Source organism: Bradysia coprophila, unplaced genomic scaffold (assembly GCF_014529535.1).
Source record: "Bradysia coprophila strain Holo2 unplaced genomic scaffold, BU_Bcop_v1 contig_94, whole genome shotgun sequence".
In the NCBI taxonomy this organism is placed as follows: domain Eukaryota; kingdom Metazoa; phylum Arthropoda; class Insecta; order Diptera; family Sciaridae; genus Bradysia; species Bradysia coprophila.
This window is the reverse complement of record NW_023504022.1, coordinates 6529789-6553719: the sequence shown is the minus strand read 5'-3', so window position 1 is coordinate 6553719 and position 23931 is coordinate 6529789. Positions and strand designations below refer to the sequence as shown.

The 23931-nt window shown below is 41.2% G+C and overlaps 6 protein-coding genes across 9 annotated transcripts; 3 read left to right on the top strand and 3 right to left on the bottom strand.

The window, feature by feature from the left end:
• Nucleotides 1–2034: 2034 nt before the first annotated feature.
• LOC119085155 (DNA replication licensing factor Mcm2) lies at nt 2035–5524 on the top strand. Its single transcript, XM_037195447.1, has 7 exons — nt 2035–2244; nt 2394–2590; nt 2659–3496; nt 3607–3679; nt 3770–4785; nt 4858–5097; nt 5163–5524. Exons 1-7 carry the CDS (start codon nt 2239–2241, stop codon nt 5442–5444), a joined length of 2652 nt encoding a protein of 883 aa, XP_037051342.1. The 5' UTR covers nt 2035–2238; the 3' UTR covers nt 5445–5524.
• A 387-nt stretch (nt 5525–5911) lies between these two features.
• On the bottom strand, nt 5912–7010 carry LOC119085156. Its single transcript, XM_037195448.1, has 3 exons — nt 6818–7010; nt 6614–6742; nt 5912–6360 (listed from the first exon to the last, which is right to left on the bottom strand). Exons 1-3 carry the CDS (start codon nt 6885–6887, stop codon nt 6053–6055), a joined length of 507 nt encoding a protein of 168 aa, XP_037051343.1. The 5' UTR covers nt 6888–7010; the 3' UTR covers nt 5912–6052.
• Nucleotides 7011–9619: 2609 nt separating this feature from the next.
• Nucleotides 9620–11898, bottom strand: LOC119085151 (NADH dehydrogenase [ubiquinone] flavoprotein 1, mitochondrial). 2 transcript variants are annotated; one of them, XM_037195442.1, is made up of 7 exons: nt 11747–11898; nt 11232–11468; nt 10805–11170; nt 10626–10736; nt 9961–10560; nt 9756–9881; nt 9620–9693 (listed from the first exon to the last, which is right to left on the bottom strand). In XM_037195442.1, the coding sequence occupies exons 1-6, from the start codon at nt 11793–11795 to the stop codon at nt 9799–9801; spliced, it is 1446 nt and encodes a 481-aa protein (XP_037051337.1). In that variant the 5' UTR covers nt 11796–11898; the 3' UTR covers nt 9620–9693; nt 9756–9798. The 2 variants fall into 2 exon arrangements, with proteins under 2 accessions (XP_037051337.1, XP_037051336.1); XM_037195441.1 differs by having other exon boundaries at nt 9620–9881.
• A 39-nt stretch (nt 11899–11937) lies between these two features.
• Nucleotides 11938–14393, top strand: LOC119085153 (ubiquitin-40S ribosomal protein S27a). Its single transcript, XM_037195446.1, has 3 exons — nt 11938–12093; nt 13760–14109; nt 14172–14393. The coding sequence occupies exons 2-3, from the start codon at nt 13789–13791 to the stop codon at nt 14319–14321; spliced, it is 471 nt and encodes a 156-aa protein (XP_037051341.1). The 5' UTR covers nt 11938–12093; nt 13760–13788; the 3' UTR covers nt 14322–14393.
• On the top strand, nt 11998–13592 carry LOC119085152 (ribosome biogenesis protein NSA2 homolog). Of its 3 annotated transcripts, none has more exons than XM_037195443.1 (2): nt 11998–12093; nt 12708–13592. In XM_037195443.1, exon 2 carries the CDS (start codon nt 12742–12744, stop codon nt 13519–13521), a length of 780 nt encoding a protein of 259 aa, XP_037051338.1. In that variant the 5' UTR covers nt 11998–12093; nt 12708–12741; the 3' UTR covers nt 13522–13592. The 3 variants fall into 3 exon arrangements, with proteins under 3 accessions (XP_037051338.1, XP_037051340.1, XP_037051339.1); XM_037195445.1 differs by having other exon boundaries at nt 12069–12533; XM_037195444.1 differs by lacking the exon at nt 11998–12093 and adding an exon at nt 12274–12526 and having other exon boundaries at nt 12706–13592.
• Nucleotides 14394–15821: 1428 nt separating the features above from the next.
• Nucleotides 15822–21940, bottom strand: LOC119085511. Its single transcript, XM_037195926.1, has 2 exons — nt 20198–21940; nt 15822–20156 (listed from the first exon to the last, which is right to left on the bottom strand). The coding sequence occupies exons 1-2, from the start codon at nt 21938–21940 to the stop codon at nt 15822–15824; spliced, it is 6078 nt and encodes a 2025-aa protein (XP_037051821.1).
• Between the last annotated feature and the right edge of the window lie 1991 nt (nt 21941–23931).

The window sequence follows — 23931 nt, the reverse complement described above, 5'->3', positions numbered from 1 at the left end:
ATCCTTGTCAACTTAGGAGCCAAACAAAAGTGACTAGTCGAACCTTTATCATTTTTTTAGAACCAAAAACATTTGAATGGTCTTCAGCTGTAAGTCCGGTGGAACTAACTGTAGATACACAAAGCAACGCGAGTATCACATAAAATTCTTTTGTAGCTTTCGCAAGTTTGACATTTTTTAAATAATTGTAAAAGGTCTGAATTTTACAATTATTTAAAAAATGTCAAACTTGCGAAAGCTACGTAGCTTTCGCATATACAGTAAGTATCAAGGCTGTAAACTTTGGGCAGGTCACGCACATCAAAGTATTACACTGAAGGTAATGCAAACACAGCAAAACAGAGAAATTACGGATCACGACTTCCAGGTGAAATAATTTTTTTAAATCTGTCTATTATTATTGAACTATACACGGGGCCACTGCCACACGAATTTATCTAAAATATACATATGTCTATAGGTTACGTAAAATATGTGGTCCCAACAAAGTGCCGCCTTTTCCATATGGGCCAAATGGGAAAATGCCCGTGGCGCCCGAAGTGGAGGTCCTTAAAAAAAATTTAGCTTTACTAAATTGGCGCCTATTTTTCCAATTGCCCGATGGCGCCAAAAAGCTAAAAGCGGCACTGTCCCAACATGAAATACGAAATAGTATTTTGCATAACAAGGGGCGAAAGTAAAAAAATTCAAACGTGTGAAGTTTGCAGCCCGCGCCGCAGGCAAGGGCGGCAATCACACGAGTGATGCATACTATTTTTTATGCCAAATACTGCGGAAGATTTGTATTTTCGGTCCGAAACAAAACATAAATTTAATGAAACTGTTGAGTTCTCAACAAAATTTGATGTAAAAACTGTAAAAAAACGAAAAGCGCGGGGGTCCAGGGGGCGGCAGCCCCCTGGTATAAAAATAAAAATGATTTAACAGATAAAATTTCATTAAACACACATTCACTTGCTAATAAAACATTTGGTTATTCGTCAATACAACACTACACTCAATGCGTACTTTCAATCAAGTGAACATGTGCTTTCGTGACATATGAGGACCGAAAGTAAAATGATGACAGTGACATTTACTTTCGGCCCGCAAATACGCAAGCCCACGGGGCGAAAGTAAAATGATGACAGTGACATTTACTTTTGGCCCAAGGCCTGAATTTTTTTACTTTCGGTCACCATTTGAGGACCGAAAATACAAACTTTCGCAGTATTTGGCATAACATGTTTATTGGAATGTGTGTTTGCCCTCTTAATTAAGAGGGCAAATTGAACTATCAAAAGCGAAATAGCGTCATCTCACACATGTATTGATGTAAAATTATACGAAATGTGTATCTTATACAAACTAATGTTGGGACCACATTTCGTCGCACAAATGGTATAATTACTCTTAGGGCCATACGAATTGTCAAATTTCATCCATAGAGACATAACCTCATCATCATTTGTAAATAAAATCACGTAGGTTATGTTGCTGTGGATGAAATCGTCGCGTTGTCAAAGTTCGGGTTTACAGTTATTTGGAACCTATCTAATAGAAGGGTAGATGCACAATTTTTCCAAACAAATTCACGCCGTAAGTGCGGTCGAAATTCAAAATATAAAGTGCAGAGGTCTTTCGTAGCGTCATTTTCATACAATGAACTTCAGATTTTCGATGCTTTGGTTTGATCCAAGGTAAATATATGGGCGGAGTTAACGCCATGCGCGGCCTAGCACAATAGTTCGTTGCCACTGACATCTTTTTTAAAATGGTTGACTAAGATTTACTTGTGTTTCACAAAATGTTGTGCCTATCACAAAACAGATGGCCCAGGTTTCTAAGCAATTTTGTAATTTTAAAGACAGGGAGAGATGGCGTTTATTGCAAACTTTCGTGCCACTGCACATCTGATTCGGTTGTATATGGCATTACCTCCTCACTATATTTACCTTGGTTTGATCCACGTCCAAAGAAAGAGGAAATGAGAGAGTCGAAATGAATGTAACTCTAGTCAACCATCTTCAAATTTCAAATTTTGATGATAGTTGAACGCACACCGAGAACTGTAAAATTTAATGTGAACTATGTCCGCTTGCTCTTGTCATTGAATTTTGCGCCAAAAAGTTGTGAAACTCGGTGATTCTTGTTTGTGTTTCCCAAGTCCGTTTATTTGCAAAATTCTAACAGTTTGGAGTGGTTAAGGCTCTCAAGTTTGGTGATATCTCACAAGGACAACAATTACCTACCAGAACAATGTCGGTAAGTCTTAAAGTCGCAGAAACGGAAAAGTAATTCAAAACATTGGAACCGATGAGTGTGTCGGTTAAGACAGCGCATTGAAGATTTTCCATTGAAAACAAATGTTAAGTCAAAAAAGTCAAAACTAATTCATTTACCCCAACCTGTAGAACAATGATAGTTCCCCCATTCGTGCCAACGGCAGCGAAAGTGATCGACGCGGCAACCTGCGTTCATTAATGACTTCCCCAGTCGAAGACTTTGAGCCATTCGATCATGAGGATGAAATTTTGGGTGATACCACCGCTGGTGAAATACACGATGAGGAAGATGAGGGCGAAGAACTGTTTGGCGATAATATGGAAAAGTAAAAAAAAAATATTTGCTGGCTCTGCCAACTGGACTGCGGTCTTAATGTGTGTGATTTACTTTCAGTGATTATCGCCCGCGGCCAGAACTTGATCACTATGACGAGACCATGCTGGATGAAGAAGTATACAGCGATCTGTCTCAGGCGGATCGTGCTGCAGCTGAAGCCGAGATGAGGCGTAGAGATCGTGCACTGGGGATACATCGTGACGACCGAGATCTCATCTATGACAAAAGCGACCCTGACGATGAAATACCTAGAGCAAAGCGTCGTGCAGCTGAAAAGGCAGCCGAATTGGAAACAGAAGATCAGGATATGATCGAATCGATCGAAAATTTGGAAGACACAAAGGGACATTCGACCAAAGAGTGGGTGTCGATGTTGGGCCCACGCACCGAAATCGCTAATCGATTCAAGAGCTTTTTGCGATCGTTTGTCGACGATAAAGGACAGTACATCTATCGGGACTCTATTCGTCGAATGTGTGAGCAGAATCAGTCAAGTTTTGTCGTTGCCTACACCGACCTGGCGAACAAAGACGCATCTTTGGCCTATTTTCTGCCGGATGCTCCATTTCAAATGCTCGAAATATTCGACAAAGCAGCCAAGGAATTGGTGTTGACCATTTTCCCAACGTACGAACGAGTTACCAGCGACATTTTCGTGCGAATCTCCGACCTGCCGTTGATCGAGGAACTGCGAACGTTCCGGAAGATACATTTGAATCAATTGATTCGCACTTCTGGCGTTGTGACTGCAACAACAGGCGTGTTGCCACAATTGTCGGTGGTGAAATATGATTGCGTTAAGTGCGGCTACGTATTGGGTCCGTTTGTTCAATCGCAAAATGCCGAAACGAAACCGGGCTCGTGTCCAGAGTGTCAGAGTAGCGGACCGTTTTCGGTGAGTGATATTCCTCTATTAAAATGGCAAGCCGACCCTTTGCAACTTTAAAGTTCTCGAGGCGGCGCCAAGTGTTCGTAGCAGAATTTTAACCTCAACTTCCCCAACAGATCAACATGGAACAAACGCTGTACCGAAACTATCAGAAAATTACTTTACAAGAGTCTCCTGGCAGAATTCCAGGTGAGCAAGTCTAGCAAAGACTTACTCGAAAGACTACATTTACTCAAATTCCCTGTCGATTGACCCGTCACTCAAACTCTCTTTCCACAGCTGGTCGAATTCCACGCAGCAAGGATTGCATTCTATTGGCCGATCTGTGCGATCAATGCAAACCCGGTGATGAAGTCGAGATAACCGGCGTGTATTCGAACAACTACGATGGTTCGTTGAACACCGATCAAGGTTTCCCCGTGTTCGCAACCGTCATTATGGTCAATCATATGATCGTCAAGAATAGCAAACATGTTGTGAGCTCTCTGACTGACGAAGACGTTGCCACCATTCAAAGACTCAGCAAGGATCCACGAATCATGGACCGAGTGATTGCCAGCATCGCTCCATCCATTTACGGTCATGATTTCATCAAGCGTGCATTGGCACTAACTCTATTCGGAGGTGAGGCGAAAAATCCGGGCGACAAACACAAAGTTCGCGGTGACATCAATATGCTGATCTGTGGTGATCCGGGCACGGCTAAGTCACAGTTCCTGAAATATACCGAAAAAATTGCGCCAAGAGCTGTGTTTACGACTGGCCAGGGAGCTAGTGCCGTTGGTCTGACGGCCTATGTACGGCGAAATCAAGTTTCAAGAGAATGGACTCTCGAAGCAGGCGCACTGGTACTCGCCGATCAAGGAGTCTGCTTAATCGACGAATTCGACAAGATGAATGACCAAGATCGAACATCAATTCACGAGGCAATGGAACAGCAGTCCATATCGATTTCGAAAGCCGGTCTGGTCACATCGTTGCAGGCAAGATGTGCAGTCATTGCAGCGGCTAATCCCATCGGTGGACGGTACGATCCGAGTATGACCTTCTCCGAAAATGTCAATCTGTCGGAGCCGATTCTGTCGCGTTTCGATATTCTCTGCGTCGTTAAAGACGAATACGATCCGATGCAGGATCAAAAATTGGCAAAATTCGTCATAAGCTCGCACATTCGTCACCATCCATCGAAGGAGGTACACGAGCCATCGGAGTCGCTTACCGATTTGGATATTCCACAAGAATTGCTCAAAAAGTTTATCGTCTATTCAAAGGTCAACGTTCGGCCAAAGCTCACGGTAAGTTGTAACGGTTGAGTACATCTGACTGATCGGAAATGAATTAACGACGGTGACCAATCTACTTTTCAGAACATGGACCAGGACAAAATCGCCAACATGTACTCTCAGCTTCGTCAAGAGTCAATGTCTACCGGCAGTTTACCCATTACCGTTCGTCACATCGAAAGTGTCATTCGTATGGCTGAGGCCCATGCTCGGATACATTTACGCGATTCCGTACAAGATACTGATGTCAACATGGCCATTCGCATGATGCTGGAAAGTTTCATTGAGGCACAAAAGTTCAGTGTAATGAAGAAGATGAGAGCGGTAAGTGGTGGTTGGGGATGTCCGGTCGTTTCACCGATCAATGAAAATTATTTTCCGTTTTGCAGACGTTCCAAAAATATCTCGCCTTCCAAAAGGACCATTCCGAATTGTTGTTCTTCATACTGCGTCAACTTACGCTGGACCAGTTGGCCTATATCCGGTGCAAGGAAGGTCCGCAAGCAACGCATGTGGAAATTATGGAAAAGGATCTCATCGAACGTGCCAAGCAGATCAACATTTTCAATCTGAAAGACTTTTACGACAGCGGCTTGTTTAAAACGAACAATTTTGTGTACGATGCAAAGCGGAAGGTCATTTTACAGAGTCTACCTCAAGAACAGGCCTAATGGATTCGATTTTTCATTTTATTTAAAATTTGTTTTTGTTCAGTTTCCCGTTTTTACAATAAAAATGCTGCGTTTTGATAAACGGACGGTGTTTCTGGAGAACGTTAGAGGAATGGAGTAAGATATAGTGACCGGACAGAGCAGAGACACTTTTAAGACTTTTTCAGTGCGGGGGCCGCTTTATGCAGGGGCCCAATTTTTTCTAGTAGGGAGCCCTTACATTACCCTTTAGACTAAGAACACTAGGGGCCCACTGCGGGGGATTTGTTAGAGAGAGCAAGGTCAACTGGGGGGGACGAGACAGGGGCCTTCGGGGGATTTGTCCCACGAGCTTGTTTGTTAGAAGTGTCTCTGGGACAGAGTACGTGCGTACCAATTAATGAATGATTAAACAATGGAAAATATTTCAATTTTTGATCGGAAGGGTGTATGAGGAAGGTAAACGATAAGGTGTTTCATTTCGCTCATTCGCTGGACCATTTGTTTTAATGAAAAGGTTTTTTCTTTATTCCTCAAAAAGAAGAGGGGACGTACAATGTGGTGGACTTTATAGTTTAAACTTAATCGTAATGTACACAATTACTTGCATCGATTTCTCGAACAACTTCTTAGCCACAAATCAAACTCAAAGCGATGATCAAAGCTATCCCAAACATACTAAATGTAGTGTGCGACGCACCACCGGTTTGCACCTTATTTTCCGCTTGTTTTGCCGCTTCTAGCCGTCTGAAATGTTCTTCGGCTGCACTTACAGCCGTGTTCGATGCATCGATGCCGTTGCACCAGTCTGTAGTGCAATAGCATTCCACCACATCTGCGTATCGGTTTTTGCAAAACGTCTGACGACTCGTTACGCCTACACCGCCGCACCCACGTTCTCGCACAACTGAACTTTTATTGATGACATACTTGCAGGCTATAAATTGCATGAAATAGAGAAAAAGTCTTGAATATGAATGAGGAGATGTGCAATTTCCAATTAACACTAATTGTATTTGATTGAGCAATGAGCATCGTAATCATTGTTTGGTCGTATTGAAATGAACTAAGTCTCCAAGGCAAACCAGTACACATTACGAAGAACACTCAACATCTCTTTCGATTTGAATAAATTTCCCTATCACTATCTGTCGAATAAAAATATAATTTTCTCACCAAAATTCACTTACCTGGAATATATTCAGGATTGAACGAGCATCCTTCGTTAACAAATTTATCGATCTTGTGTTCGAAATCGCTTCTGAAATAGTGATCGCTACCACAATCAGACTCGTCTCGACATTGAAAACACTTGATTGCTGGAAAATTGATATTTTTTTAAATAAAAAATCACTTTTCCGAATCACACGACCGAACAAAGTCTATTTTCTTACCGGTGGTAGATTGCGGCAGAATAATCACAACAAGGGTGAACAAAATTCCAATTGTGAGCGGAACACCCATGATTTTACGTTCAGTTAAATAATATCAGTTTTCACACGACGAATGTAAATATTGGTATGGCGCACTCAACTTTTTCGCGAAGAGAATTCAATGTTGTTGTCTATTCTATTCTAAATTTATGCAAAAGATGAGGTCATCGCTACATGTTTTGATATTTAAGATATTTAATATAGCATATATAGCGACGAATGAGTATGGTGTGGTGTGTATATGGAACGCAAGACTATAAGCTTAGAACATTTATTTGTACCACTTACACTCACTCACGTACTATAAAATAGTGTTTTGATCGCTTGGGAGTTTAGTAGTGGTTTTCTGTTCACAATTTTCTACATTAAAGTTAACTGTGTAAGCGAGTCACTCGGTTATCGGATTAGTGGAATTTATTAATCGACAGATGAATGCAAAATCTTTTATTTTATTCGTTAAAAAACAATGAAAAAGGATGAGTTTACATCACATATCACTTTCTATCTCTCTCGCTCTCTTAACTGCCGCATGCGTATTGTTTACAAAATTAGGAGGGCTAAATGAATAGATTCTCTGCTGGTAAAAAGGGTACTGTAGCTCTAACGGAAGGAGTTGGTAGTATTATAGGGACAGTACCAAACTACTGAAAGGAAAGGCTTACGAGGCGATGTATGCTAGAGAGTTCTTTCACTACTTTCACTGAAATCAAGGCCTCGCTCAATAGAACTCTAAATATTTCTGGTTGCTTCTTCATTGCTGACTGGCAAGTGGCTACTCCGAAACTTTCTCGTTTATTCAAGAACTTAATTACAATCCTCCCCTTCCAATTTTATCTTGGGAGAAACAATGACAAAATAAAACAAATTTGCCGAAAATTTATTGTTGATTGACGATAGTGGAGTTGGAAGGTCGCGTTTGGAATCACTTCCAGTTAAAATACCTAAAAAACTCAAAAGAAAAATCTGCAAAGAGAGATGCAAGAATCAACAGAGCTTAGATACAAAAGGTAGAAAGTAGCTACGATGTACAAAAAGAGTACTTTAAAAAGAGTACGGATGGGGACCCATTTTCATGTTATGTGTTAAAGCATGACATGAACTCCGGTACAGTACCGGCGGTATTGCCATTGATTATACTTGATGCAGTGAGCAGAATATGTTTGAGATTAGTTTACACGTCTGTAATATGTATAATGTTACCACATGTTGTACTATGTGCTTAAATGTGGTATTATGATGTCTGAAAACAAGATTAATACGATTTGCAGTGACATCACGAGTCGGATTTGTTTTTTTTTCTTGTTTTTGTTTATTTCACGTTATAAGACCACATTGATGAAGGTTCAGCGCCTTTTTTGTCATCTCTGTTGATGATTCTCAGCAATTTGTCTAAAAAAATTTCGTTATTTGTTGTAGGTGCGCATTGTGGTCTGCAATCTTCCCACAATGTCCGAATAGTCTATTCTTCGCTAGTCGCAAACTGTAAGAGAAGTTGGGACTGCTCTGCCCATAAACGATGTCCACTTTGTTCAGTGCTACCAGTACATTTGAATCATCAATAACCCGAAAGATATACCTTAATATTAAGGGTCCATTAGGGACTCGGTCATACATTTTACGTCACAATTTGTTCTCGAGTTATCACCGATTAAACGCTAATGGCACCACTGAAAAAGTGGGCATCGTTTATGGTCACTTCCTAAGCGTTTTGTTCTACTTTGCGAAAATATTATTTTCTTCAGAATGTACGAATAGCTAAGTAGAGGCTATTCGCACAATGTTCGAACAGCCGCGGTATTATTAAGTGACTATTCACACAATATATAAACACAAAATGTAGAAACTCTCGGTAATGTTCGGTGATGTCATGCTTGATGTAAATAAAATGGTTGTTGGTCATACGAATCAGATCTGCTTACTGCTTTTAAACGTTATGCTTCTTCTGCTTTTATGTATTATGTAAATCTTGTTCTTTTTATCGTGTAAATCGAGGGGGAAACTACTCTTTTTTATTGACGTGATTGACATGATTAACCAGTGATTCACATGATGAATCAGTGACTAACCAGCATTTATCCGGGGGACGGGGAATGGTCGCAAAACTACAATTAAAAGTGAAATACTGATTGACCGTGCTTATTCACAAAAATCATGTCAAAATAATTGCGGCTTGTCAACTTTCAGCACCCTGGGCTTTACTTAAATAGTCGTGCAATGCCTCCAAATAAATTTCTAAAAATCTAGAATTCAGTTTTGGATTTTTAGAAATTTATTTGGAGGCATTCCTCGACTATTTAAGTAAAGTCCAGGGTGCCGAAAGTTGGCAAGTCGCAATTAATTTCAATGTGTTAACCATGTTAATCACAAAAGAGTGGGGAAACCGTCATTGTAAATAAAGATTGAAAATGTAAGTAGTCAGGGGACATGTTGCCATTGAATGAATAAATAAAAAATGTTTCAAGTCAGTCAAATCGCTGTAGTGCGGGTGTTAATGTCCGAATAGTTTCAGAATTTGTTTGGAAATTAACATCTCTTACCAAAGTGTAATATTATTGGTTTATAAATCTTTCCAGACCTGTACAACCTGTGGACCAATTTTTAATTATCGATTACATGTCCTCAATGTACTCTAATACTCCGTTGCCAAAGTGTAACGGCTACGAGGTTGACTTTCTATTCTTAATGAACGAAAAATGAGGCAACATTGTCGAAGGTTCTATTTTACACACTTGCCACTAATTTAACAAGAGTAAACAATTGAAATTTTCGTTTAATTTCTTTATTGCAGAGCCTGCAGTATGTACACATTATTATGCCATTGTTTAAGAAGAACAGAACTAAAATGAAAGTTGAAACTAGATTGGTATTCAGTGTCCATGACTTACATTTTACGCTTTGCTTTTAGTGGGAAAAGATGTTGCTGCTTCGTTTCAGTAAGATTTTTAGTTTGTCGCCGACTTTGACTGTTTCAAATTGTACTGCTTCATACGATCCTCAATGACCGGTCTAAAGTGTCGAATCAATCCTGTAAATTAACATCGGAAAAAGACGAACGAATTAACTTCCACTGTCTACCCACCGAACAATAATTCATTTCCGCTTACCTTGAACAGGCCAAGCAGCTCCGTCGCCCAAAGCGCAAATTGTATGTCCCTCAATTTGTTTGGATATTTCCCACAACATGTCAATCTCAGCCGGTTGAGCATTTCCGGTCACAAACCGGTGCATTATCTTGTTCATCCAACCAATACCCTCACGGCACGGTGTACACTGTCCGCAGCTCTCGTGTTTGTAGAACATAATTAAACGGGAAATGGCCTTGATCACATCACACGATTTGTCCATTACAATAATAGCGGCGGTTCCCAGTGATGTCTGCACTTGAACCAATCCATCGAAGTCCATGATAGCCGTGTCGCATACATCCTTCGGTATGATCGGAGTTGATGAACCACCAGGAATAACGCCCAACAAATTGTCCCAGCCACCAGTCACACCGCCAGCATGTCGTTCGAGCAATTCCTTCAACGGTATGGACATTTCTTCTTCCACGGTGCATGGCTTGTTTACGTGTCCGGAAATGTTGAACAATTTTGTACCGGAATTGCGGGTACGACCGAAACCGGCAAACCAGACACCACCACGGCGACAGATCGTTGGGGCAACAGCAACGGTTTCCACATTTGTTACGGTTGTTGGACAGCCTACGGAAGAGTAAAACGAAAATTTGTGTAACGTCGGTCGGGATCGAAGTCGATTTCAATTTTACCGAAAACTCCGACATCAGCAGGGAATGGAGGCTTTAGTCTTGGCTTTCCTTGTTTACCCTCCAACGATTCAATCAATGCCGTTTCTTCACCGCAAATATAGGCTCCAGCACCTATCAATAAGAGAAGCGAAAGTGAAAGAAAGTGCAGGGCGGCGTTCAGATCCGTTGATTCAACATACCTCGATGCATAAACACATCAAAATCGTAGCCCGAGCCACAAGCATTCTTGCCAATCAAGCCAGCTTGATAAGCTTCACAAATGGCCAATTGCATGTTGGACGCTTCATTGTAGAATTCACCTCGAATGTAGATGTAGGCTGCCTGAGCTCCCATCGCCTTTCCCGCAATCAAACATCCTTCGACCAATTTGTGCGGATCGTGGCGCATAATATCTCTGTCTTTACATGTGCCTGGCTCTCCCTCGTCGGCATTGACTACCAAATATTTCGGACGACCATCAGATGGCTTGTTCATAAACGACCATTTCATTCCACTGGGAAATCCGGCACCGCCACGTCCACGTAATCCTGACGCCTTGATTTCATCTGGAAACATTACCACGGACTCATGTTGGAAGGACTCGGTTAAAAAAATCGCTGTACTTACTGATAATCCAGTCGGCTCCCTTCTGGACAATTTCCTTTGTTTTGTACCAATCACCCCGTTTCAAAGCACCTTTCAATCGCCAATCGTGACGTCCATACAAGTTTGTAAAAATGCGATCCTGATCGGCCAATGGTCCGAAAACTGTTTTCGTTTGCGGTGGTGGAGCGGTCACTTGCGGTGGAGCGGCACTATTAGTGTTCGTTCGAGTCTTTGTGGTGAAGATTGGGGCCACCAGACCTGAAACACAATTTATTGATCGAATGACGTGTTCTAATTGCGCCGTTGAATTGGACACTTTATGCAACGATGCACTTTTGGCAGCGTAAAGTGTCATGTGCATAACGACTAATTAAATGCAAAAACTAAGTCGCAGTTCGATTCTTTAGCGAAAATTACATAACAAAAACAAGACCAAATCGCACCAATTATTTACACCGAATCCCGAAGTCAATCTCATACTCTGGGACCTGAACTCTGTCGATTTCACATTCAACTGATGTAAAAGAGTGGCTTACCTATTTGTTGCTTTGGAAGGGCATTAAATCGAATTAAGGCCCCAGCCATTTTATCGGATATTTCACGTAAAAATATTTTCCTTCGATTCGATCAAAAAAGTTTTGACAAGACCATTTGACAACTGATGTGACAAATCGTCAGCAGCGATCGCAGCGCCGTGGTGAGTGACAAACGAAACCATTTTTTGTTAAAGTGAACGAATGACACGTGTGCATTAAACTCATTCACTTGGCATTTTGACATAAACGGCATAAACGTCATTAAACTTGGTATTCCATATATTTTCAAGTTGGCACATCCGGCATCTCAAAACATTCTTTCTCGTCGTGAATGGTGACAGGTTAAGGTGAGTCTGAAAATTTGTCCCGAATTTATTTCGGTTTTTGTTCTGAATATTTGTCTTTTCGGTTGAATTAAATTGGTGAAAACATTCCTCAAAGAATCTGAAAGTGTAATTTGGTGCAGGATTTTATCGAAGTGCGTAAATTTTGCTATTTTTTCAGTTCTCGTGATTTTGACCGCGTGGTAGATTGATGTTTGTATTATGGTGCTGTGAAATTGTAGTCAATTCGTTCGATTCAAAGTTGCTTTTCATTCAAATAATTGTTGCATTGTCGGTCAGTTCTAAAGTAGTTTTCCGATTTACAAATTTCTTTGAAATATTTTTTTTCGTGTTGCAAATAAAGTGCGGAATTTCAAGTGTAACTTTACGACATAACCTCAAACCACGGCGCCTATGTGGGAAATCAATGATTTTGTGTTCATTTAATCACTGCACGCTACGAGGTAAGCTGAACATTGTCTTCTCAACACAGTCAATTACGTTTCACGAAAATGCCAATTGAAATGATGGATTTCCCACTTGGGACGCTGTTAGTGTGTGAAGTGGCTTGAAATTCCCAAACACATTTTTTTGATTGGCATTTTCCAATTAATTTCGATTTTTCTTCTCGTTTTTAGATTCCTAAATTAACCGACACAACACGACCACAAAATGCCACAAAATGAGTATATGGACCGTCACCGTAAATTACACGGTCGACGTTTGGATTACGAAGAGCGTAAACGCAAACGTGAAGCACGTTTGCCGAAGGAACGGGCGAAGAAGGCACAAAAACTGCGTGGCATCAAGGCGAAACTGTTCAACAAGGAACGGCGCAATGAAAAGATTCAAATGAAAAAGAAGATCCAGGCACATGAGGAAAAGAAAGTGAAAAAACAAGAGGACAAAGTTGAAGATGGTGCATTGCCGACATACCTGCTGGATCGTGGTGTTCAGTCCAGCGCCAAGGTCCTCTCAAATATGATCAAACAGAAGCGAAAAGAAAAGGCCGGCAAATGGGACGTTCCGATTCCGAAAGTCCGCGCTCAATCCGACGCTGAAGTGTTCAAGGTCCTGAAATCCGGCAAATCGAGACGAAAGGCTTGGAAGCGTATGGTGACGAAAGTGACATTCGTCGGCGAAAATTTCACCCGAAAACCACCGAAATTCGAGCGCTTCATTCGGCCGATGGCATTGCGATTCAAGAAGGCTCATGTTACGCATCCGGAACTGAAGGCAACATTCCATCTGCCGATTCTTGGGGTGAAGAAGAATCCCAGTTCGCCAATGTTCACGAGTTTGGGCGTTATCACAAAGGGTACGGTGCTGGAGGTCAACATTTCCGAATTGGGTCTGGTCACACAAACGGGAAAAGTCGTTTGGGGTAAATTCGCCCAGGTGACAAACAATCCGGAGAACGATGGATGTATCAACGCTGTGCTCTTAGTTTAAGATTTTCGTCTTTACGTGTCTGTTATCGCCCGATATCGAACCAATAAAAATTGGAATTTCAATTTTTCAAACACGTTTTTCTCTGTCACCTTTGTCTGCCTTCCCTGCTGTGTGTTTCCCCGTCTCTTTTGTAAAATTTAAATTTTTCTTTGCCGTTTAACCGGCAACCATTTCCACATTTTCTTATTCAATGCTGGAGGACAGAAGAAATCTAACGAAAATCTGAAATTTTTTCTAGACAACATTGAATAATCCACCAAACCAGCGATGCAAATCTTCGTCAAAACCCTAACCGGTAAGACCATCACCCTTGAGGTCGAGCCGAGCGATACAATCGAAAATGTCAAGGCCAAAATCCAAGACAAAGAGGGCATTCCACCAGATCAACAACGTCTGATCTTTGCCGGCAAACAGTTGGAAGATGGACGCACATTGTCCGACTACAACATCCAGAAAGAGTCAACATTGCATTTGGTGCTGCGTCTACGTGGTGGAGCCAAGAAACGCAAGAAGAAGAATTACTCGACACCAAAAAAGATCAAGCATAAGCGCAAGAAGGTCAAGTTGGCTGTGTTGAAGTATTACAAGGTAAGACGAACGGAGAATGTAATCCCGAACGCGAAAATTAATTTCTTTTTCCCTTCTTTCAGGTCGACGAAAATGGAAAAATTCACAGACTCCGCCGTGAATGCCCTGGTGAAAACTGTGGTGCCGGTGTCTTCATGGCTGCACATGAAGATCGTCATTACTGCGGAAAGTGCGCCTTGACTTTCGTCTTCTCGAAGGCCGATGAAAAGTAGATGATCCAACAGATTTTCTGGCAATGTTGACCATTCGTCATTCAATAAAGAAATTTCATTTCATTTAATGAACTTGTTGCATTTGTTATTTGAATGCGTCCCGGTGCGGATCAACTCAACAGCCAAGATAAGAAACTAGAAATCAAGCGAATCGAAAACCGTTTACTGATGGCAAAGGACGTCAGGACAATTTTCTATTCCGCATGAAGCAAACAAATGGGGAAGAAAGTCTAGAGTTCTATGAAAACGAAATTCAAGGCCAATCGATTAGGTAGTCCTGCACAGGCTGAAAAATCTAATGGAAATATTGATGGGTGGGAAAAACATCATGAACACTGAACAGGCATGTGGGTATTTTCGATTGAGCATAATAACAGCCAAGCGAGGGTGAGTCATCGATTAATGAACATCTGAAGAAGGCTGCACCCCAACGAAATTGGTGAGTATCAACCACAACTTGATTGAGACTTTTCTTAGAAATAGGTAAGAAGCGTTCGAGTCAGTAAGCAATGTCCAGAAGTTCGCTGAATTCGATAAATACTCATAGAGTCTGGCCTTGTCAAAAAGGACTTGAGCAACTTCAATGAACATTCAAAATTGAAAAACTTAGCTCCGCTTTTCGGTGTAGGATAGACGAAGAAATGAATAGCCTGCACCATATTCAGGGCTTGGTACAGAGTCAACATCGTCGAAAACGAATTTTGGCTTTATTGACCATTTGTCACTATAACCAGTGTAGAACAGTGCTAATAACTCAGTCTCGTTTGTTACATATACCAAATATCTGAGTAGGACGTATTTGAGTTTCCGAAAAACATATTCATTTCGTTACTTGTATCGAAAAGAGCTTTTAGAAGGGTTGAAAAGCTTCTTTCGGATTCCAATCGATTGTTACCAATTCTTCAGATTTCACATTCTGATTTTGCTAGCCGTTAGAGGAAATTTACCCTCTGAAATGTGGAAATCAGCTTTAACCGACTCCAGATATACGTAACAACTTAAACTAAAAAACAGAAATTTTCCTTAGAACCAAATCATTCCCTAAACCAGTCAAAATTAGCTCTGATCGCAAAGAAACATTGATTGCAAACTTACAAGTAAAAAGGCGAAGCCTTGCATCAAAAAAATCTGCATACAAAACAGGCTGCCTGATGGAATAATTTACGGATCTGAAAATGACAACGGCAAAAATGGAAAATTCGTTCTCCTCGCAAACGTTAAACAAAACAGCAAAATTACCTAGTCAAATTGAGAACGAATTGCACAGAATAATGCACCGCACAATGAATTACGTTATTTCTATGAACAGATGTCCAAATTACTTTGGATTGAAAAAATACTAATTGGATAAACACAAATGCGTGTGAATGATAACAACGCATATCACAAAATGAAACTAGAAAAAAGCGCATGAATAGAGCACTTCCGATAGAGAATCTAAAATGTCATGTCATCGGGAAAGAATGTAAAAAAAGTCGATTTAATCTGGTACAGCGATAATCAGTGCTGTCCAACATCCTCCACCCCGTTAACTGAGCCCGTGGATCTCAGCTTAACATCCAGTTCAATCTGTTGGACCGATTCTTTGCGCACATCAAGCACCACCAACTGTGATACAGGTCTGGTCAAAAAAGTTCCCAAATCTGTCCTGATTTTAGCACTGCGTACGATGCCATTCTTGTCCTTGTGAGTTTCGACAACCAATCCCTTCGGCCAAGTATTTCGTTTGAAAGCAGCATCCACGATCAAAACAACGTCATCGACTTGTAACGGTTTCACCTTCTTGAGCCATTTCGAACGTTGTGTAATTGTAGGCAAATATTCCATCACGAATGCATACCAAAACTTATCGGCCATAGCTTGTGCCGTTCGCCATGAATTTCGCAACAAATCCGAGTCGTTGAAGTCGTGAGGTGGTTTGTATCCGTTCGATGATCCAATGAGAAAATGATTCGGTGTGAGAACTTCATCGTACGGCGAATCAAGTGCAACGTAGGTTAAAGGTCTCGAGTTGACGATGTTTTCGGCTTCGATAAATAAACTCTGAAGCACTTCGTCGGTAGGATAACGTGACGTCATTGATTCATCCAAACACTTTTTCACAGTCTGGATCATTCGTTCCCAACTGCCTCCCATATGAGGCGCAACTGGCGGATTGAAAGTCCACATAAAGTCGGATGTTGTAAATTCTTCTTGAATTCGATCTTGTTTCAGCTTCTTGAATTCTTCGCGCAATTCGGACAGTGTATTGTGTGCACCGTGCAGATTAGTTCCATTGTCGGAATAAAATACTTTTGGTTGACCCCGACGTCCAATAAAATTGTAGATGGCCATGATGCATGAACTTGTATCCAACGAATGCGCAATTTCGAGATGAATGGCACGCGTTGTGAGACAAGTGAACAGCACACCCCAACGCTTTACCGTTCCACGACCAAAAACCACTTTCATCGGGCCGAAATAATCAATTCCAACGTAGGTGAACGGTCGAACATGTACTGCCAATCTCGCCTCTGGAAGTGGAGCCATTTCCGGTACCTTTGGCTTCATTAAACGATTCTTACACATCTGACAGTTGTGACGAACTTGATTGAGAAGCACACGAAGTCGTGGAATGTAAAAAATTTGCCGGATCTCATTCAACACAGTCTGATTATTTAGGTGTTTGTATTTGCGATGATAGAAGTCGACGATCAGATGAGTAACGTAATGGTGGCGGTCTAAAATGATCGGTCGCTTCATAGTGTCCGAAATTGACGTCGCAGCGTCAATTCTTCCTCGAACTCTCATGACGCCAATATCGTCGATATATGCTGAAGTAGTGCGGATGACACTAGCCGTAGGAAATTCTTTTTGTTTGTCAGCCGTTGCGCCAACGTTGTATTGAATTATGGCAATTTCGTCACCAAAAGCACTTTGTTGAACTGACTTATACAGAAACGATTCAGCACACAACAGTTCCTTAGACGAAAAAACACCAGCTAATCGTTGTCCTCGTTTCGTTTTCATGTTGTTAATAAATCGAAAAACGTACGCCACTGTTCGGACCAATCGACGCCAATTGGAAAATCGTTCAAACTCAACAACTTGTTGCACTGGTTGTTCTATGTGTGATAGCAGGTACATCGGTCGCAATTCTTCTGTCGTTTTAAATTCTGGTTCCTCTAATTCAAAGGTCCAATTGGAATCTTGATCACGTAAGAAATCTGGTCCTTGAAACCAGCGCGACGACATGTCCAAATCTAAACTTTTCTTGGATTTGGTAGCTTCATCGGCAACATTTTCATTGCTAGGAATCCAACGCCAGTCGATTTTGTGAGATGAGTCCAAAATTTCGGCCACTCTAAATGCAACGAATTGACTGTATCGTCGCAAATCGGAATTTATCCAAGCCAGCACTGTCCTTGAGTCGCACCAAATAATAATTTTGTCGATTTGTAGACCGTCATGACTCTGCACTATGCTACTAGCCAGTCTAGTACCAAGTATGCCTCCTTGTAACTCCAAACGTGGAACGGACATTGGTTTGTCGATTTGTAGACCGTCATGACTCTGCACTATGCTACTAGCCAGTCTAGTACCAAGTATGCCTCCTTGTAACTCCAAACGTGGAACGGACATTGGTTTGATAGGTGCCACTCTGGATTTAGCTTCAACCAAACAGCTGTCGACGCCAGAATTGTTTTCGATGCGGAAATACGCCGCTGCAGCGTATGCCTCCAAACTAGCATCCACAAAGACGTGAAGTTGTATCAATTCTGGTAAAACAGGCGAAATTCTTGGCGAATACAGTCGAGGAATATGGACATTCTCGACTTGTGGCAAATGTTGCAGCCAAAACCTCCAACGATTTTTCATGTCATCCGAAAGCATATCGTCCCAGTCAATCTTTTCGCGCCAAATATCTTGCAGAAGGATTTTAACATAAATCACGAAGTGTGCCAGAAATCCCAGAGGATCGAAGATTGACATCACTGCACTTAAAATTTGTCGTTTGGTTGGTGGATGAGTGTCGACTGGATGAACCTTTACAAACTTCAAACAATACGTAAAGGTGTCCAGTTCTGTGTTCCAGTAGAGCCCCAGCACACGTTCGGTGGTCAAATTGATTTTATCGTCCAAAGTCTTGACAACATTTTCACTGCTACTGTTCAACGATCGTAAAACGTCCTTAGAATTCGATGCAAAATTGCGCATTTCGAAACCGGCATGTCGGTGTATGAACTGTACATCTTGAATCAACTGAACAGCTTCTTCTTCGGTATGCGTGTTGTCAATCAAATCATCCACATAATGAGAACGTGTGATAGCATCGTAGGCTCGTGGAAATTGCTCCTTGAAATCGGAAGCGTTCTTATTTTTTACCCATTGCGCAATAGACGGCGAACACGATGAGCCAAACGTCATAACATTCATTACATAAACGTCCGGATTGCGATTTATGTCACCATCGCGCCACAGAAATCGTTGTGAATCTTGATCAGCTGGACACACCAAAACTTGATGGAACATTTCCTTTATGTCGCCGGTGATAGCGATCTTTCGTTGACGAAAACGTCGTAGAATGTCTGGTAGTGGCATAAGCAGATCCGGTCCCACTAATAAATTTGAATTCAACGAATGGCCATTGACCTTTGCCGCTCCGTCCCAAACGATGCGAAACTTTTCTGGCTTCTTGGGATTAAATACGGGGAAAATAGGCAGGTACCAAGTGCGTGACGTTGTAATGTTTCGCTCTGTATCCAACAATCGTCGTATGTAGCCTTTTTGGATGAAATCGGCGATGTACAAACGCATTTTCTCGGCCAAAACCGAATCTTTTTGCATTTTCGTTTCAACACATTGTAGACGTCTAAGCGCCATTCCATAATTGTTCGGTAGGTGAATATCATCAGTACGCCAGAGCAGTGGTGATACAAATCGATTTCCTTGTCGAATGATCATTGATTCCATCAAATGTCTCGCTCTGGTCAATTCCTTTGATTCGAGTGTCAAATTGGTAGCCTTGACACCGAAATTCTCAATGGAAAAATATTCCGCCATTAATCGATGTAGATCAGGGTCGTCAGACTGGCATTCACACATTGTCAAACCATATTTTGAGGATTGATTTTGACCGCCTTGATCGTTCGGTCCTTGCACTGTCCAACCCAAACGAGTCCAGCACAGAATTGGTTGATTTAAATCGCCTTCCTTCGTGTTTAACGACACCATTAAATGCGAATACTGAAGACCAATAATTAACTGTGGTCGTGCATCAGTATACGTGGAGACTGGAACGTCTTTCATATGTGGATAGTGATTGAGCCAACTCTGAGTTATTGACTGAGACGGCAAATTTAGTTTTTTCACCGTACGAACATGCTTCAGGGTGTATTGTTGCGCTTCGTCGAAAGTTCCGCAAATATTAACGGTAATTTGCCTCGAAGTCGTATCGACTTGATGTGATTTTCCCATTGACCATAAAACACACAACGGCATGATTGTACCGAGCGCTCCAATGTGATTAGCTACACTTTCCTCCAGTGATGTCAAGTTTGAGCCGTCATCCAAAAATGCAAAGATTCGGATAGATTTGTTGTTGTACGACAATATCACCGGAACAATACGAAAAATGTCTGGATTCTTTACACCAACTGACACGGTTCGGTGCGCATTGGATGAATGAGGAACAATTTGTGTTTCAGTTACTGCCGGAATTTGCGCCACTGGTTTAGCAACCGTGTTGTGAAGCAAGACATGATGATTTGCGTTACATCCATCTTTTCCACACTTTTTCTTGGATTTGCATCGAAGCAACGTCCGCATTTCTTGAACTTTCGTACCAAATTCCACCTTTCGTCGATGGGATTTTGCTTAAATTTCCTGCAATCCACCAATTTATGGGAAGCGGTTTCACAAACTGGACACTTTGACTTGTCGTTCGACGTTTTGCTTGAACCACTTTCCGAATGAGCATTCGAGTACTGATTTTGCTGCGGATTTTTCTTCTTGCTATCATTTTTGCTTTTGTCGATGAACTTTAATGCGGACGGATTAATGACACTAGTTGCGACCTGTGCCAAATGGTACAACCATTTACCCAGTGTTGATAAATCTGCTACTGCAACACCAACTTTGAAGTATGCCCAGTTCAACTGTATCTGCGTTGGCAATTTGTCAATAACTGTTTGGATTAAGATCGGATTGTGTAGATAGTCCAAATCATTTGAAGATTCAATCGTAGCACACAAGTTTTGCACAGCAATGGCAAACTTTATCAGCGAACCCAAGTCGTCAGCTTGTGGTGAAGGCGTTTCATTAATTTTTTTCAATAACTGATGAATGATGAGACTGGGTCGACCAAAAATTAAATGTAGGGCTTCAATGACACCCGGTACTGCTCTAGCATGTACCAAACGGCACCCGAACATGCTCAGCACGTCACCTTTTAGACTTCGCTGTAATCGTCCCAAATTGTCCGTATCAGTATATCCGCACGCCACTGTAGAAGTTTTCAACGCACTAAGATAGAGAGGCCAGTCCTCTGGTTTTCCATCAAAATCTGGTAACTCCTTGAAGACATGTCGTGAGGCTATTTGATTTCTGGTTAATTGTGCTGGTGGGAGTGAAACATATCCAGATTCTTGTACTCCAAAATTCAGTTGCGGAGCAGGACTTGGATTGAAATTGAATGTGGATGGCATTCTAGTATTATTGAAGTTTGGTATTCCACCAAATGACGTCGGATCGATGCCAATATCGTTGTTAGATTTCACTTGATGATGATATTGAGCTGAAAGACGATCTTGAATGTCATCCATTGAAGATTGCTGATTATTTGGCGGTTGAAAATTATTCCAATTGCGACGGAATTTCAACGAATCTTGAGCATGGGTTTCACTTTCTCCAAACTTGCTGTTTGTTGTAGCTGGTTGACGTGTATTCATAGGATCGTTTGTTCGAGGATTGAATTTAATTTTCTCCTTAACCGTTGTATCGTCATCAATGCGAGACCTTTTCATTGAATTTTCCAGTCCACGATGACCAAATGCTCCAAATAATCCACGAAAAGTACGGTCTTTAGGCACAGCACCCTTATGATGAAAATCGAATGTTTCGGGGTGATGATTAGACGCATTCTGGGTATTCGTCGAATGACGTTCAGCTTTTCCGCCTAACAGAACAGATGGTCGTAAGATATTCTTTGACTGACCGGAAACTTGTGAGGCCAGAAAATTACTTCTTAATTGGTCGCTGGAAAGTGTGTTCACAACTTCCCTTTCATAATCACTTGATGATACTGAATGTTCGTCCATAAATGTGATTTTCGAAAATTCTTTCGATATGTCCTGTAAGTCACGTGCCCACTTAAGCGTATTATCCACTGACGACGTTTTTGAACATCGTTCCTTATCATCACGACTAGTCGAATCGCTTTCGTCATCAGATGCACCGATTATTCTATACTTCTTGGCCAACACGTCCAATCGAATTGCTTGTTCTTCTTCAAGCCTTTTCAGTGCGGCGATTCGTTGCTTCGTTGTTATTGAACTTTTTGACGACTTATGCGAACCAGGTGGATTCGGTTCTTTTTCTTCGTTGCCTTCGGGACGATGTGACGCTGCTCCAAATATCATGCAGCTCTCGCAGACCCAAGGACGATACCTCACATCACTCGTGACGTTTACACATTGGAAATGATACCAAAGGTCGCATGAATCGCACGCAACCATTTCATCTGTGTCCACATTCGGACATAACCGACAGCTTCTTGTTGTATAAACCATCGGACGAGCTCTTGTGTTCTTTTTATCCATTTTCGATATTAGCTTTGTGCCTTTGTCGACGGATGTCTCGTAAAAGAAATTGAAGAATGTTGCTGATTCGGCTTCCGGTGGCGTTCAAATTGAAAGTAAACACAAGAATTTCTTCTCAAACTTATCGTCGTTTATTGAATCGATAAAGTTTTAATCAACTTCAATTTCCTAGTGTAAATATAAACGCAAACATTAGGAAACAACTTAAACTAAAAAACAGAAATTTTCCTTACTTTTGTATTCCCACACGGAATCCTCAACAGCAAAACAAATGTGCGGCGCAAAGGTTAGAACCAAATCATTCCCTAAACCAGTCAAAATTAGCTCTGATCGCAAAGAAACATTGATTGCAAACTTACAAGTAAAAAGGCGAAGCCTTGCATCAAAAAAATCTGCATACAAAACAGGCTGCCTGATGGAATAATTTACGGATCTGAAAATGACAACGGCAAAAATGGAAAATTCGTTCTCCTCGCAAACGTTAAACAAAACAGCAAAATTACCTAGTCAAATTGAGAACGAATTGCACAGAATAATGCACCGCACAATGAATTACGTTATTTCTATGAACAGATGTCCAAATTACTTTGGATTGAAAAAATACTAATTGGATAAACACAAATGCGTGTGAATGATAACAACGCATATCACAAAATGAAACTAGAAAAAAGCGCATGAATAGAGCACTTCCGATAGAGAATCTAAAATGTCATGTCATCGGGAAAGAATGTAAAAAAAGTCGATTTAATCTGGTACAGCGATAATCAGTGCTGTCCAACACAAGAAGTAGACCCGTCTACTTCTGTGTATTACATATGAGTTCAAGTTTCGCCGAGTACGATGAAAATAAACTTTTTCAAATATTGTACAATTCAGGCAAATTTTGTAAAATCGATTCTCGGCGTTTAATAGAGCATGGAGTCCTCTACCACTATAGCCTCTCTCTTCAGACTCTCTTCATCTTGGACATATCACGATTTAAAAATGTCAAATTTTCGACTTTAGCTGTAGCTACGTGGTCGATAGAAGCCATTTCTACACGAATTAGCTTAGAATTATTAGTCCCTCTATCCGTCGCGATAACAATCTGTATTCAAATTGACTCGTCGGTCCCGCAAGGCCATGAGTGCCGGTTCTCCGAAACGGCTGGATGGATCCGCAAACTGAATGTGGTTCCTTATAGTACTCAAGTCCCTCAACAAGAACATGAAGAAAAATCAGTACGCGTTTGGAATTTTTTTTTTCTTCCCGGTATCTGAGTCAAATTTCCCGGTATCTAAAATCGTAAATTTGATCTTTCGCCACATATTTTTCACGATTTTTTCGATTTCCCGGTATCTAACGAACTTTTCTGAAAACTTCTCGGTATCCAGGATACCGCGGATAGCGTGAATTTCCACACGCGAAATCAGAGGTGGTGTCGCGACTCTATTTACGTTTTGTTCAACCCCACCGGGTAATTGCATGTCATCAGATTGTAATTTGGGAAGTTTGGTAGCATTTAAACACTTAAGCACTTAAACATTTCAATTTCTCATAATTCGTTGTAGATGCGTCCAAACCCCCTATTTGCTCTGAAAGTACATGCAATTACCTTTCTAATGACACCCTACACGACCATGAAGTTTCGTGTACCCCGATAAATTTCTCTGAGAAAAGTGTAAGTATTCAGACATTTTTCGGTTGTGAACTACAACTGCACATATCTCAGTGTGGATGAATTTTAAACCCAATAAGACCCTATTTGCCCCAGAAGAACATGCAATTACCTTTCTAATGACACCCCACACGACCCTTTACGGCTCGTGTAA